Source organism: Chinchilla lanigera, unplaced genomic scaffold, assembly GCF_000276665.1.
Source record: "Chinchilla lanigera isolate Chin_1 unplaced genomic scaffold, ChiLan1.0 scaffold00024, whole genome shotgun sequence".
NCBI classification, from domain to species: domain Eukaryota; kingdom Metazoa; phylum Chordata; class Mammalia; order Rodentia; family Chinchillidae; genus Chinchilla; species Chinchilla lanigera.
In genome coordinates, this window is record NW_004955425.1 from 20,502,098 (window position 1) to 20,519,392 (window position 17,295).

The 17,295-nt window shown below is 44.1% G+C and overlaps 1 protein-coding gene across 1 annotated transcript in view; it reads left to right on the forward strand.

Moving 5' to 3' along the window:
- The window catches only part of Mypn (myopalladin), a gene marked incomplete in the record, with an annotated part of 83,973 nt that overhangs the window by 40,444 nt on the left and 26,234 nt on the right, over positions 1–17,295 (forward strand). The window contains 4 exon segments of the mRNA XM_013514883.1: positions 6,342–6,483; positions 9,180–9,203; positions 10,520–10,636; positions 11,269–11,641. Of these exon segments, the coding sequence (XP_013370337.1) occupies positions 6,342–6,483; positions 9,180–9,203; positions 10,520–10,636; positions 11,269–11,641 (656 nt within the window).

Here is a 17,295-nt window from a genome sequence, read left to right on the forward strand (position 1 = left end):
GATCCTCCTGCCTCAGCCTCCCGAGTTCTGGGATTATAGGTGTGTGCCACCATGCCCTGCAATACTTACCTTCTTATTTAAAAAAGCTAAATTAAAAAGGAAATGGGCAGTTGGCCAGCAAAACAGTGGTAGAGTGGGATTCCAGGCGCTATTCCTCTATGAGATTCCATAGAGGACTCCTTGGTCTGCTGACAGACGATTCTCACAGGTTTTTTGTTTATTTGCTGTACTGGGGTGGAGCCCAGGACATCACATGTATTAGGCAAGCACTGTGCCGCTGGGCTACACCCCAGCCCACGTGTGTCTAAACACTCTCCAACTGTGGATGGAGAGTGACTGCCACTCTGTGCAGGATCAGAACCCTCCCAGCTGCCTCTGAGAGGGGCGGTGGGAGGCGCTCTCACTTCTTGAGAGCGGAGGGAGGGAGGTGATCAAATTAGAATCCTGCTCCTATCCCTGCTCCCACTCAACAGCAGCTGCTCTGGCGGGCTTTCAAGGAGCCCCGGCTCTGGCTCCAGCTGCTTCAGCAGTAATTTGAAGAGGGCGCCGGGGCAGGGGGAGTGAGAGTGTGAGGAACAGTCCATTATATAACCCCAGAGGCAGGAAACCCTGAAATAACTGGGCCAACAGCCAGATTCAGACGACTGAGGATTTCATGTCCCCAGCCCATCAATGCCAGAGAATCAGCTGGCTCAGCTCTTGCCTGGGGCACCTATGACAGTCAGGGGACAGAGGACCTCAATCAGTTCTTTATCAGTAAATATTACTTCGATTCAACTTCAGCCTAAAGCACTGTACACGTGTACTTGCAAAAATATCAACTAGATTTAAAAATGAATAAAATGACAAAATGCACCTTGAGGCTGACACATTTTAAGCAGACAGCTGCTTTTCTCAAGGACACCCCCACATCATATTTGTGGGCAGAGATCTACATGCAGGAACCGTCTCCACTCAGTTCACTTTTAGAGCACTGGGCCAGGGTTTGGCAGAAGGAAGGTATATGGTCAGATTTACTCTGTGGCAAATACCCGCACTTCAGCTAAGGAGTTCTGTGTGACGTCAGCGTGTCTTTAGGAAGGAGAGAGAAAATACATCCAGGGACAAGTGGTGGCACAAAGCAGGCTATCAAGGCTGTGTGTATTAAGTCACCTACTAAGAACGTCACCTCAGACAGTCAGTACGGTGACACAAGGAGGGACTTGCACTTTGAACACTGTTTACTTCAGGAGGTTATGGACCTTTGGTTATAGTGACTTTAGCCCAGATCCATAATTCCTAGTAAAGATTAACTTAATCTTTGCCAGTGAGGGACAGTTTCATTTGTCTTTAGGTAAGTCAAAGTGAATATGATCAAGTCTGTATACATAAGTGTATTAGTCTGTTTGGGGTTACTATAAAGAAATTCCTGAGGCATGCTACTTTATAAAGAGACAAGGTTTACCTAGTTCACAGTTTTAGAGGCTCAGGAGCATGGCTTAGCTCCAGTGAAGACCTCATGGAAGATGGCATCACAATCGGGAGGAGAGAGAGAGAATCACATGGTGAGGCAGGAGGCCAGCACAAAGGAAAGGGTCAGTAATGGCCTCCCATTAGGCCCCACCTCCTACAGTTCCTACCACCTCTTATCGTCACGCAGGGGACCAAGCTCCCAACACGTGAACCTGTGAGGGACACTCTGTTCCCGTATGTGAGCCACGGCATCATGCTGGTGGGACCGGCCAAGAACCTCCTGCTGTGATGAACCCAGATAGCGCCACCTGTGTACGTTCTAATGAAGCCGCTGATTTGGACGCTGATGTGTGGGATATGAACCAGCTCCTCCTTACGAGACTTTGCAGAAAAAGCTTAGTTTTTAGCAGCAACAACTCTCATTGTCCTAAAAACTTCTAATAACTCTTCCTAAGTGGCTTGTAAGATGACTCTTAGGGTCTCCTTTATTGAGTATTAATGTCTGTCACAGAACTAGTGAGCCTGCTCCACACACTGTACAACCTCAAGGATCTTGGCCAGCTTCTCAAATAGAACACAAGTCTTGGTTTCTAATGTCATATAAATGGTGGCAACCAAGTAGTGCTGGTTTAAGTTAAGAGGGACATAGTTCTCAAGGATGTTCTTTGCAACCAGGGCTTTGGTATTTCCTCAGACCATTAGCTTACATGCATGAGCCAAACTGCAAGCCATGTTAGAGAATGTAGATTGACTGCATATTGCTTATATCTATTTTATAAACATGCCATATTTCATTTATTCAATTTCTTCTGCCACCACCCCCCTGTGGGGTGGGGGAGTGCTGTCCTAATTTGTCTGTGTCAAGAAGAAATAAAAACTCCCTAGGTGTGAATTTTGGGAGATGTCAGTAGGCCCCAAAGCTGCCATTTCTGCACAGAATTTGCTCAGCGGCGAGGACAGAGAGTGTCTCTGTCGGTGTGCCAGAACACCCGTGCCTCACGGATGCTTCCTGCCGTTCATCCTTGTCACTAGGTGTTGTTTGGGACAAGTGAGGAATAATAAGATTTTCAACCACATAGCTTTTTTTTTAATTTTAAAAATTAAGAAAACTAACAAAACAACAATGAAGACAAAATCAAAACAACACAAAAAATGATACATGACCTCAAAACAAAATGACAGGAATTAACAATGTTGCTGCATTACATACTGTCATCTTCAACGAAGTTGCTCAGTCCACCAGACATAAGGATGTAAGACTGATCAAGCAATCAAAGACAGTAACAAGTAATTTTAAAAAACCATTGGAAATGATGCAGAGCTTCACCATACAAGATGGTAGGAGTTCAACAGTGGTTCTTACACTGCATATTGTTTTCAGATCAGTCATTCTGATTACCAAATGCAAGCGTGCAAAATTGGTCAAGAAAAAAGAAAATTTTAAGCATTGGCTGTTCCTTTCAATGAACCACAGATATCAGCAATATGCCTATCCCAGCTATCCTTGTATATACATATAAATTTTGGTTTTTGCTTTAAAAAACCCAAAATAACAAAAACAAATACATAAACAAAACAGAGTAGACAACAATAAAAATGATACAGAATTTCAAAACATGGTGATAGGATATTAACAGTGGTTGTTATATTACATAATGTCATCTTCAAAATGGTTGCACATATAACCAGATATAGGCATGCAAGATTGATCAAACAATTACACATTAACAGTTCCTTTCAAAAAACCAACAGATATTAGTAGTACAATTATCCTGGCTATCCTGTGTATACATGCACTTATTTCTTTCCTCTTCCTTCTTTCTTTTTCCCCTCCCCTCCTTCATCTCAGTTGCTCCTTCCTATTTGAGCAGTTTCTTTTCCCTTTCACAATATCTATAGTACCTTTCAGATTTTACTTACTCTTTCAGGTTCTTATAGTAGGGAGGAAATATGATGCTTACACATGTGAATCTGATTTATTTCACTTATGAGTGTGGTCTCTAGTTGCATCCATTTACCTATAAAAGCCTCTAGTTTATCTTTCCTTATAGCTAAGTAATACTCCATTGTATTAAAATACCATATCTTTTTTTATCCATTCCTCAGTGGATGGACATTTGGATTGTTTCCAAGATTTAGCTATGACAAATTGCACTGCTATAAACATGGGAGCACATATACTGCTGTGGTATGATGTTTTCAGTTCTTCTGGAAAAATACCCCGGGGGGGAATAGCTGGGTTGAATGGGACCTCCAATCCTAGTTTACAGAGGAATCTCCAGACTGATTTCCACAGTGGTTGCACCAGTCTACACTCCCAACAGTGGAGAAGAATTCTTTTTTCCCCACAGCCTCTCCAGCATTTGTTATGGGTTGATTTCTTGATGACAGCCATTCTTTCTATGGTGAGATGGAATCTCAGTGTTGATTTAATTTACAGTTCTTGAATGACTAGTGATGTTGAACATCTTTTCATGTATTTATTTGCCATTTGTATTTCTTCATGTGAAAAGTGTGTATGCATCTCAGATGCCCATTTTTGTATTTGGTCATTGACTTTTGGGGGCCTGATTTTTTTTAAATTTATATGTTCTAGACAGAAGTCCTTTGTCTGAGGGACAGTTCACTAAAATTTTTTCCCAATTCATGGGAAAAAATTTTTCACCCTGTTGGTGATTTCTTTTGATGTGCAAAGCCTTTTCAGTAAGATGAGATCCCAGTTGTTGATTCTTTGAAGTGTTTTCTGTGAGGTTTGGTTTTTGTTCATGAACCCTCTACAAACTCCTATGTCTTCAAAGCTTCCACCTATCTTCTCTTCCAATAGATCTAGTGTTCTGAATTAATATTTAGCTCTTTAAGCCATTTTGACTTTATTTTGGTGCATGCTGAAAGGCTTGAGTCTAGTTTTATTCTTCGGCATATGGAAAGCCAGTTTTTCCAGCACCATTTATTAAAGAGGCTATCTTTCTCTCAATGAACATGTTTGGCCCCTTTGTGAAAGATAATGTGGCTGAGTGTCTTTGTGGTTGTGTCTGCATCTTCCAGTCTGTTCTATTGATCTTCAGGTCTGGTTTTTTTGCCAATACCATGCTGATTTTATCACAGTAGCTTTGTAGTATAATTTCAAGTCAGAGATTGTGATGCTCCTGCCTTGCCTTTGTTGCCCAGGATTGCCTTTACTATTCTAGGTCTCTTCTGATTCCAGATGAACTTTGGGAATATATTCTCTAGGTCTGTGAGGTATACTGATGGTATTTTCATTGGAATTGCATTGAATCTGTACAACAATTTTGGGAGTATGGCCATTTTCACAATGTTGGTTCTTCCTATCCATGAGCAAGGAATATTTCTATTTTCTGAAATCCTCTTCAATTTCTTTTTTCAGAGTACTGTAATTTTCACTGTATAGATTTCTTACTTCTTCTGTTAGATTAATTCCTAAGTACTTCAGTTTTTTTGATGCCTAAATAGCTTTTTATTAATTCAGTAGTTAGTCTGTGCTATTCCCACTGTGAATTACTTCAGTAAACAAATTCTGGACAGTGCAAAGTACAACATATTGACATCAAACTACAGTGCCCCCTGGCTGTTATAATACAAACTTACATTTACCTCTAAATTAAAAATAAGTCTTATTACAGCTAAAGCCTATGGTTATCCCCACTGCCCTTGTATTCTGGAGATACGTGCTATATTGTGACACAGATATGTGAAAAATATAAGTTGTCCATACAAGAGCTGTAAAAAATCTCACAAGTAGCTGGGTTTGGTGGTGCACACCTATAATCCCAGCACTCGGGAGGCTGGTGCAGGAGGATCATCATGAGTTTGAGGCCAGCCTGGGCTACGTAAACAAGTTCAAAGCCAAGATGCACTACACAGTGAGATGTTGTCTCAAAAAAAATCTCACAAGTTATTTATGAGTGAATAACAAAACAACAATGAAATTACTAGTTTTCCTCTTCTATTAAGCCAAAAATTTGTAAGAATAGACAGCTTCATAGCATTTGCTACAGAAAGTTTGTAAAGCAAGTTTAGTCACAATCTGCATCTACAGTCTTTGCTCCAGAGTAAAAAATAAAAGTATGTTTATACCTATGAAACATTTCCTAATCAAATGAAGTACCAACCACACCAAAGAATGTGCAATTTCAACTTCCCAAATCATAATGAATGAGAATGTAGTATGAAGGAAAATACATGTTCCTTTCTGTCATGAGTCTCATATAGAATACGCTCACATTTTACAATTCTGCATGGCTTGGCAGACCTTTCATCGTGGAAGTGTGGGCAGGTGTTAGTGCCTCCTCAGAATATTTTACAAGGACACAAGGCTCCCTATATGACTATGGTCTTATAAAGACTGTCATTGCTTATGTCCCTCAGTAGCTCAGCTGGTTACACTGTAAAGACCAGGCAGGGAGGGCTGAGTTTGTGGCTTAGTGGTAGAATATGTGCTTAGCATCTCTGAGATCTTGGGTTCAATCCCCAGCATCACCAACATCAACAAACAAAGGACCACATAAAGAAAACAAAACAATAAAACAAAAATCCATGTCCAAGATGGCAAAGCTAGAGAAGACAAAATCAGTTATTGGGCCACAGATCTGCTCCATATCATGAACGGCCATATTCCTCTGGAGAATAATACATTATTCCTGTATTGAATTGTCTAGTAGAGCCTTGCTGTAGTTTTTGTAGGGATCGGATGATTCTGTTTTCCAACATAGAACAGATTCCATGTACATCCACAGAACCAACGCTGCTGAAGATGTATGTTTGAAAAGAGCCTAATATAGAGGAGATAGTGTCTCTTCCTGAAATTCAGCACTAGGACTACATTCAAGAATGCATATTGTTTTGTTCTAACCATATTCTTCTCATTCTAGATGCTACAGAATTTGTCAGCCTCTGAGGGCCAGCTGGTTGTCTTTGAATGCAGAGTAAAAGGTGCTCCATCCCCTAAAGTTGAGTGGTATAGGGAAGGGACCTTAATAGAAGATTCTCCAGATTTTAGGATTTTACAAAAAAGTAAGTTGATGCTGTACAACTGTTTTTCTGATCATTTATTATTATAGGTTTTTAGAAAGTGATTAAAAATAGAGTAAAAAAGTAAAATAAAAACCACCTGTAATCATATTCCCCCAAACTAGACTATTAATATTTTAGTGCACATTCTCTAAGAATTTTTCCATGTATACTTTTTGAAATAAAAGTAAATCACACTAGTTTTTAATTGATTTTTACTCAGTATTTCATGGACAGCTTTATACATTAGCATGTAGGTTTGCTCCTTTTTGTGGTCCTGGGGATTGAACTCAGGGTCTTTGCACTGAGCCACATCCGCACTCCTAACTAACTCCTTGGAGGGGTCCTGCTGAGCCGCTAAACTGCCCAGGCTGAGGGCCCTGCCCTCACCTTACCGAGCGCTGGGACAGGCATGCGGCATCATACCTGGTTTGATTTTTCACTTTTAAAAATAGATCACCAGGCATGGTGACACGTACTTGTCATCCCAGCACTCGGGAGCTCACCACCAACTCGAGGCCAGTCTGGGCTACAGAGCGAGCTCTAGGCAAGCTTCAGCTTCATAGCAAGACCCTGTCTCAAACACAACAACAAAATCAATAATATTAATTTCATATTTATTTAATCTCTGTTCAACATTTAAATTGCTCACACATTTTTACTATTATAAGCGATGCTTCAGTGTAGGTTACCACAGCAAGTCTTTGTAACTAGTTATTGCCTTAGTATAAATTTCCAGTACTGAATTGCTACTGCAGACTGAAATGTTTGCGGGCTGTTAATACACATGGGCAAGGGGCTGGGGATTTAGCTCAGCGGCAAAAACGCCTGCCTGGCAAGCACAAGGTCGTGAGTTCAGTTCCCGGTACCAGAGAAAAACCAAAAAAAAAACAAAAAACAAAAAATACACATGGGCAAAAATGCCATCCCGAAAGACCAAGCTGAATTTAGGACAATCACACACAACCATGAAAGAGCGTTTTCTTAAGCATGCGGGGATCCCACGCATAAACTTGGTCAGGCCCAGCAGCTCCGGGACATGAGTCAGCCTCGCTGCGTCCCTCACACCCAGTGATCTATGGCGGTGCCTTCATCCCACACCTTTGCCAGCCGTGGATATCAGCCCTTTTATGAAATTTGCACTAACTGTGTAGAAATTATATGTGGGCAGAACTAGTGTAGTCTGTACTTTACTGATTAGCTGTGGGATGGCACTTTTTCCTGTTTATTTAGGTCACTGTATTTCTCCATTTCATATTGGGTTTTATGCTGGTTGTCATGTAAGAATAACCTGGATTTGCAGGGGTTGATTCTTTGTCATGGTATATGGACTTCTTTCATCTTATCCTTCAGTGCACTCTCCTTGATCCATTTCCGTCACAAACAAATTACAATTTATTTGCTTCTTTTTAAATACACACATTACACTGACTATGTAGAATGAGTATTATAGAAAAAATTGGGAAGGAGATTTGCTAAGGCTTTGGGTAATAAGTCAAGGGTCAATTGTTTTGCTCCTTTGCACTTTTGTGGGTTTTTTTTTTTCCTCAGTTTTTCTATAACAAATATGTATTACTTTTATTTTTTAATCTATTTTTCATGGAAAAGAACACACAAAATTTATTACGTGCCTGCGGCATGGGGATATTGAACCCCTTTTAACTTTTTTTACTGATAAATGTTGTGTAATTCATCACATACAACACGACGCCTTCAAATATACTCATTATAGAATGGTTAGGTCAAGCTAATTAATATGTGCATTACCTCACATATTTACCATTTTTATTTATGTCATTGTTAATTTGTTTCCTTCCACAAAAGTCGTAGTACTTGGGTCAACATGATGTACAATTCAGCACTACTGTCAGATTTTAGCAGCAGCAGCAGCAACAGTAATAAATTCTGAATACCACTTAATTGGGAGAGAAAAGTCTCCAGTAGTGCTGTCCCTGTAGATGTAACTAAGTTCAGCTACTTAGTGATTGCCTACAATCCCATAAACATTCATTGAGTGTCACTATGCAATATCACAGCAGGCACTTGGAGGAATGCTAAGGAATTTTAAAATTAAGAAGCTGTTCCGGGGGAATCCTTTACCTGTCCTGAGGCTCTTGATCTTAAAAACCTCAGAGGAGAAGGTGATTTATATATTTCATTGGATGTAAGAGCCCAAAGCAAAGAATGATCTCTCAGTGTTCACAGGCTTATTTTCAGGTGAGGCTAAATGGGTACCAATAAGAACAAAGCCGGCTGGGCATGGTGGCACACGCCTGTAATCCCAACAGTTGGGAGGCTGAGGCAGGAGGATCGTCATAAGTTCGAGGCCAACCTGGGCTACACAGTGAGTCCAAGGCCAGCCTGAACTGCATAGTGTGACCCTTGTCTCAAAAAAAAAAGAGTGAAGCCTTTGTGAATCCCAGCTAACTCAGGAACACTTCCTCGCCTAAGGTTTAGTGCCCCCAGGTGAGCTGGGTGTGTCCCAAGAGGCAGCCACATCACTTAGTTGCTCTCTTGCTGTCTCTGTGTTCCTGTTGAGGTCACCGGTGCTTGGGTCGTTTTACTTAACCTGGACAGATTAACCTTATCAAACACTCCTGAATATGCAAGAGACTATGAAATTCCATAGGAAGCTTCTGATAAAAATGTGCCTTCTCAGTAAAATAAATGTTCATGTTCTTTTATTTTTTTCCCTTTAGAACCTCGGTCCATGGCAGAACCAGGTAAAGATCATCTCAACTTTTATTAATGCACAAGGAGTGACTTGATCTATATCAGAAAACATGTTGATCCCAGCGCTGTGTTGCTATTAGATTTTATTGGGCAAATATAAAGATGAGATAGATACAAGTGCTAGTGGGTGAAGCACTTAGCAGAACCTAAACATCTGACTGCCCTCTCTGCAACCACTCTGAAAAATCAGGTTGTATTTGTAATCCTGGGTGAGAATGATGCTTGGAGTTTCAGCATGATAATTCTCCTGACAGCTGAATGGAAGGGCGTTCCAGAAGGCACTGAACGTGCAGGTCACGTAGTCCCGTGCTGGACACAGCAAAGGCAGAAGTGGTCTCACCCTCGGGAGTGTGTCTCTAGTGGCTGCACGGCCAGTTTTTCTGGAGGTGGTCAAGACCATCTAACCTCGTTACATAAAGCACTGAGATGCCAAGTCTCCCCTCATACAACAAATAATTGTGTTTGTTGGGGCTACTGCGTGATGACCAGAGGCTTATGGAGCTGTCCTGTGTCCCCTCTTCATTAATCATCAAAGAATGTCTAACTATAGTGATTTTAGACTATAATCCTATGGTTCTATCAAGAAATCACTTCCATCATTATTCACAGGGGTTGGTACTGTGTATCAAAGTGACCCATAAGAATTTTTTATTGGTATGTGTTTGCAGTACATAATGATCTCATTCCTTGTAGGGAGTTGGTACATGTACATAATGCATCTTAATTTTTTACCATAGTATTTACAAAGGTAGAGATGGACTTCACTCTTCTTTCACCCAGGATTTGTATTTACTCTGTCACCTAATTACTACTACTTAAGCAAAATATTTATTTAGTGGCCCATTCTAAATTGTGGCCTTTGTTTAAAATTACCTTACTGTAAAAGTTCCCCATGGAAATAATGAGAGATCTGGGTTTAGAAAATGTGCTATTTGGACCTCTAATTTGTTTTTGTGATTTGGTTTTAATTTTATTTTTACTGACTTCCATTTTTGCCATCTGGATTGATGACATAAAAATAGAAGATAATTGTGTTTTCATAATACACAATACAATCTTACCAAAAACAAAAAACAAAAAAAAAAAAACCCTCCTAGGTGCCAGCCTGTCTGCCCAGAGGCATTGGTTCCATCCTTTGACTCCTGTAGGCTGCTAATCAATCAATTCAATCAAATAATTATTTTTACCAATTGTTTTCGAAGAATGACTGTAGCTGAGTTTTGTAGAATCCAAATCTGCTATCAGTGAATCCCACAGTTCCATCTCACGATTAAGTCAGCGGTCGCTCTGTTTCCTTGGTCTGTAGAGGAGATCTGCACCTTGGTCATTGCGGAGGTGTTTGCGGAGGATTCGGGCTGCTTCACGTGTACCGCGAGCAACAAGTACGGCACGGTGTCCAGCGTCGCACGCCTGGACGTGAGAGGTGGGCGCTCCGCAGACGCCGCTGTGGGTCTGAATGCCGGCCTGCAGCGCCGGCGCTGGCTTTGTGTACTGCTTCACACATGAGCCAAAAGAGATTTACATTCTTGAAGAAAGTGGTTTTTTAGTTTTGTATTTTTGTTTCCATTCTGTTTTTTGAGACAGGGTCTCGTTGTGTAGTTCAGGCTGGTCTTGAACTCACTGTGTAGCCCAGGCTGGCCTTGAGATCCTGGTTCTCCTCCCGCCTCAGCCTCCTGAGCTCTGGGGTTATGGGCATGCGCCCCCACGCCAGCTGAGGGAATATTCTTGAACCATGCCAACTGCCAGTTTCTCAGTACATGAAACCACTGCCACCCGTCTAGTTATCTTGTTGCTCCTACACTTCCTAAGAAAACACCTCCTTGGTCTTACCTAAATTTCCAAAAGAGAACCTTGATTTTGAGTTTAGTTCTTCCCTGCATCCTCACAGTTCTTTAGTACACCAGATTCTGATCTGCTTTTGACAAGCATTTTCTGACTTCTGCCCTCCCCTGGCTTGATACCATCCCCACTGCGCACACGCCCAGGGTCAGGTTAAGCCCACCTCGGTCTCCTTAGACAAGGCTAAAGGCTCGGGTCCTGTGATTGTCCTTTCAGGGAATGAAGACCTCAGCAACAACGGGGCTCTGCACCCAGCCAACTCCACCAGCAACCTGGCCACTAGTGAGCCTCAGGCAGCCCTACCCAGCCCCGAGCCTCCCTCTGCAGAGCAGCCCCCCAAACCCAAGCTCGAAGGGGTCCTGGTGAACCACAACGAGCCTCGCTCCAGCTCCAGGGCCGGGCTGCGTGTGCACTTCAACCTTCCTGAAGACGACAAGGGAAGCGAAGCGTCCTCCGAGGGGAACGTGGCGACCGCCTCCCAGACCAGGCCTGACTGCTTCCCGGAGAGGTTCAACGGGCAGGCAGTGAAAAGCCCGGAGCCGTCCTCCCCTGTCAAGGAGCCCCCTCCAGTGCTGGCCAAGCCCAAACTGTAAGTAGGGATCAGAGTGGATAACGTGTGCATGTGAGCCTCTCTCGAATCTGACCTTCTTAAAAATGGTGTTGAAAGAGGGGATTGCCGGGGGCTGGGGATTTAGCTCAGCAGCACAGCACCTGCCTGGCAAGCGCAAGGTCGTGAGTTCGATTCCCGGTCCCGGAAAGAGGGGATTGCCGAATGAAAAACACACAGTGCACTGAGAAAGTGCATCCTGAGGCCTCCACAGTGCATGGTCACTGTCATCCTTGATAAGCGATGCTGGCCTGGACTGTTGCATAGGCATTTGTCTAATGTTAGGGGCTCCAGGTAAAGCATTTCGTGCCCTTCCTCCAAAGCCCTTTCTTGTGTCTAATAATCTTTATCATCTGTCGTTTCACCCTGGCACTTTGCATTTCTGCTTCAGCCTGAGCTCTGGTGCTCACGATGGGAAGCTGGCTAGGGTTTCTCAGATACTCTGTGTGTTGCTGGCTGTGCAGTGGTAACTATAGTAGATCTTGTAAAATGTAATAGGATGAAAGAAGTCATGGTTTTCTGGCTAAACCCAGGCACCTACTGTAGTTGTAGCCCGAACACTCTGGAGAGCCTCTGTCAGGGCCACATTGCAACATTTAATGCTCATTGAGAGCAAAGCAAATTCAGAGCATAATACTGTGCTCTGCTTCATCCACACATCAAAATGATAGAGATTATGGCTGTGATTCCACAGACCTGTAAACGTCAACCTGAAAATCTGCAGCAACAGGGCTCCCTCTCTGTCTTGCTCAGTGCTGATCATCAGCTGTCACTGGGCACACACCTGACCTTGCTTAGTTTTGTTACAGAGCCAGGAATGTTTTGCCCACCACACAGCATGGCAGTCACTGAAATGCTGAGTTTCACAGAGCTTGCTCGTGGGGCAGATCGAGTCTCAAATCCATCAACCTAAGGATGGACTTCAGGGATAGCTATAGGCTGGCGTGTGGGGAAGGTGACTGAACTTCCTAACCCTTACCATCAGCCAGGGCTTCAGAGCTTTGTCTGTGGTCACCTCAAAGCAAGCACCTAGGAGCAGGGGAAGTCTAGAGGGTTTGTTCTTTGGCTTTTTCTTTCTGCTATTATGTAGTGGTTTCCTCTGAAAAGCCAAAAAGCAAAGAGCAGGTGCTTTACTTGGGTTTTCCCCTGTTTCATTTTTATATTTTCACCACATAAAGCAAAATAATGGGTGTAAAATTCAATGTTATGGAACATCCCTCCAACCAAGTCTTATCCAGAAAGGTCTCAGTCCCCTCAAAGTTCTGCCAGTCACAGGAAGTAGGAATCTACTGAAACTAAAAAGAGGGGAAGAGGTTCTTGCAGGGATATATGGGTTGTGATCAAAATACAGAGAATGCTTACATATTAAAAATGTATCACAGTAAAAGATGCATTGCCATTAATCTCCCCCCCACTTCAAACACACCTATCCCATCATTCCTGCCACTTTCTGAAGCAGTTCTAAACGTCCTCATTCACAAGAATCTTGATGAGGTATGACTAAAATTATGTGACTGCTGCTGCCAAGTGCCTCCAACAGAAAAGCAATCGGTAAAAACATGATAGTGTCTCTTCCTTACCTTAGTCACGGAGTCTGGCACCTCGTGACTTCTGCCTCTTCCCCAAAGTTAAAATGACCATGAAGGGTGTTTTGAACTGCATCAGGACATCGAAGAGCCGTTACAGTGCAACTAAAGACACTAAAGAAGACTGCCAGAACTGCTGCGGACAGGGCCAAGAACAACGGGACAAGTGTGTGAAGCAAGGAGATTAATAGCAACATGTCCTTTACTCTGACAAATTTTTAAAATTTAAGCACAGGCCATCTTTTTCAATCACACCAAGCCCTGCAGGAGAGTGGGAGAGTGGAAGCTAGTTTTTCCGGCTGTCACTCAGGGATCACGTGGTCCTCCCAGCCTCTGTCCACACAGCTGGCTCATTGTCCATCTCAACATCACACCTCTTTTCCTGCATCTGCTCCATTTTGTCCTTTGCTGGCTCATCAGTCCAGCTGTGGTCCCTCGTGGCCATGTGCCCCCTCCACATCATGACCCAGGTCAAACACCACTCAGGTGATCAGCACTTGATTCCCAATCCCAATTGCTATATCCTGCTCAGGTGACCACCCCACCAGTTAGCTGTGCAGAGGATTTGTTTTTGGAAGGAAAAGGAGGTGCATGGATCACATCAGGAACTCTCAGAGAAGGGAGTTGTTGGGGATAAGTAACCCCAAACAACCTTCTGGGGATTACCTTCTTTGTAGAGTTTTCTCTTACCCTGAGCTATATTGGGAGCTATCAGGTATGTCAGTTATGGTTGAGTTTCATAATCCAGAAAACCCAAAGCAACAGGAGTTAAACTCAGGAGGGTTTTTCTTCTCTCACATAAAGGAAGCAGACAGTGTCTGGGACTGTTTCAGTGGTTCCATCATCATTGTGAACGAGGCTCCTATCTTCCTGCTCTGCCATGCACAGCACTGGCTTCTTCTCCAGGGCCCTCCCGGTCCAAGGTGCTGGCAGTGATCTCATTGTCACATCTTTCTTTCAAATCAGAAATTTCAAACCGGCTTCATTTCAGCAGAACTCTCACTCTTGATGTTGGAAGCCTTCTTGGAGGTCTCATCTGAAATCTCCTTATTCCTCATTGGCTGATTTAGTCACGTGGTACACTAACCGCCAAGGGGGCTGAGATTGTCTTCAGCCGCACACATTACCCCTGTACAGAGGAAAAACTAAGTAGTGATGTCTGCTGTAGGAGAATTACAGTTACTGAGAAAACTCTTTCTGCTGTTATGTAGTGGTTTCCTCTGAAAAACCAGCCCTCGGCTCTGGGTATTTCCTTAGTATTCTTTGCTTTCCTTAAGTGTTCTCTTAATTTGTGTGTGTGTGTGTGTGTGTGTGTGTGTGTGTGTGTGTGTGTGTTTACATTCAGCTAGGTACACACACACTTTGTGAACCCACATGCCTGCAACTTTTCTGACTACTTTTTAAATTGACAGACAGTAATTATATGTGTTCATGGGGCACAGTTTGCAATCTTTCTTCAGCTTTGATGTGTGGCTACAAAGTGTGATGGGTGATGGTGGTAACCTCCATCTCCTCGACCATGAACGTTTATCATTTCTTTGTGTCGGGGCTTCTCTTACTAGTTATAGTGGTTTAACCTTATAGGTTTCGCATTAAAATACACACTCTTTCTTCTTTATGATGGCCTTTTCTTTGTTTATTCCTTTGATTTGCCATTCATATGGGAAACAGAGATAATGTCAATCTCAGAACTGCTACAGAAAAGGAAGGTGTCATTTTCAAACCCTGTGTCATCACAGCCTATGTAGTGCTGACTTTGAAATTTCTGGTTTGAATACCAAGCTACTTAAAGCAGCCAGCCTTTACCCTGGCTGTGCCCTAGCGGGAAACCGGAGGCTTGGAACCAGGTGTGGCCTCCATCTCCAGCTGGGTCACAGTCTCTTCAAGATTGTCTTGATGTGCAACCAGTGTGGAATTAGAGAAGTAATCTGAGCGGCCACCCTTCCCATCACTCACCCCTCTACCCTAGGAGGCAGCAAACAAAAATTGTAAAACATGTAAAACACGTAAAAGTGAGTAAAAGGTCAGACAGAGATCGCAGTCTACTGGAAGGCCTCTGCCTGGAGATGAGCATTGCTTTAGAGCAGTGGTTCTGAGCTGTGGGTGCAGGTGAGGTCATCGAGGGCCTGGGCCTCTGGGTTGGCTGCATAGTCTCCGCCCCACCCAGACCTAACCATCAGAAACTCTACAGTGGACCCAGGACGCCTGTTTTAACTGGCCTTGCAGGAGAGTCTGAAGTTCAAGAACAATTGCCAGTTGGTTGGTTGGTTGGTTGGTTGGTTGATTTGTGACAGGGTCTTGCTATGTAGTTCAGGCTGCCTTAAACTCACTATGCAGCCCAGGCTGGCCTCAAACTCAAAGCAATCCTCCTGCCTCAGCCCCCTGAGTGCAGGGATCACAGGTGTGCTCAACCATACTCTGTGCCTAACCTACGTTTTAAAAGATAATGACTGTCCCTGGATCCCTTGGCAGGCTGGTTTACCCTCCAGCGGCAGAGCTTGAATGGATCAGTGAGCTTTCCTTCTGTTTCAGTCTCCAGATGACTGTGATGCGTAGCCAGTGCGATGAGCATGCTGAAGCCACAGCACAATGGAGAGAGGAGAGAGGAGAGAGGGAGGGGAGGGCGGGAGGGAAAGAGCATGAAGACGTGTTTGGGGCATGCACCGCCTCCCGGAGGGGGTGGTCACCATGCGCTGCACACACGGACCCTAAACACACCCCACACGCACGTCTCGGAGTCAGTCACCCTAACCCGCCACGCGTGGGGAGACGTCTAACCACTGACTGGCAAGAAAGCCCAGTGTCAGCATTTTCCAATTTCCTCCCACCGCGGGCTACTGAAGGCCACTGAGGGAGGTCACCGATGGGCCACTGGGACGTGGTGCACAGTAGCTGTCCTCAAAGCCAGGAAGAACCTGCTCCAGCACATACTACCCGAAACGCTTGCCAAAGCTGCTTCCAAAACTACTGGATACGCCACGTAATGTTTGTGATTGTCTAACATTTTATCTCCTTTGGATTCCTTGTAATTCTGAAACTGATATTCATTCTTAACAAATCTCAGAATTGGACTTTTGTGATTCAGAAGCTAAAAAAATGTAATCACCATTTCTTGATAACTTCCATGTTTTAAGTGACATCAACTCTCACAACAACATTATAGATGTTACTATTTTTATAAGGGGACCAGGGTCAGAAAAGTCTAGAAACCACCCCAAATCATACATAATGAGTGACTGAGCTGGGTGGGTGGCACATGCCTGTCATACTAGCACTAGGGAGGCTGAAGCAGGAGAATTGCCTCAAATTCGAGGCCAGAGCTGGGTCTCCCCACGCCTCGGAATCGGTCACTCTAACCCGCCACGCCAAATTGGCCCAGCTCTATGCATACATAGAAAGAAAAATCAAGCCAGGCATGGTGGCACACACCTGTAATCCCAGCACTTAGGCTGATGCGGGAAGATCACCACAAGCTCTGGCTAGCCTGGGCTATTTAGTAAGTCCAAAGCTAGTGTGAACTACACAGCAAGACACTGTCTGCAAAAAAATTAAGAAAAGTCAAAGGGCTGGAGGGTGCCACTCCATGATGGATGTGTGCTTAGCATGGGTGAGGCCCCGGGTTCAGTCCAAGCACCCAAAGAGACCACCTTCTGTGTCCGAGAAGCCGCACAGATTTGCAGACGTGAAACCGGTGTCCGGAGGTCCCCATGCCCACCTAGCAGCCTCTCTGCGGTTCCTCATTCTGTGGTAGCCTTGCTGACCTCATGCACACAAGTACTGAAAATGGATTATCTGGGTTGTGACGAGATTAAATATACCTGCGGGACTTGCGGCGAGTCACGTCGTGGCCCTGTAACCCGGGTGCCCATGAGGAGAGGAACTGACTTCAGCTTCTCCTTTTAGGAACAAAAAACTTCAAGGCGCGTTTCCGGCAGAGTGCGCGCATCATTCAGAGCTGCCCTCCCGAGGACGCGAGCGCGCGGAGCACGCGCTGGGGCGGCGCGGGCCGTCTGGGAAGCGCGCGCCGTCTGGGGGGCGCGGGCCGTGGGG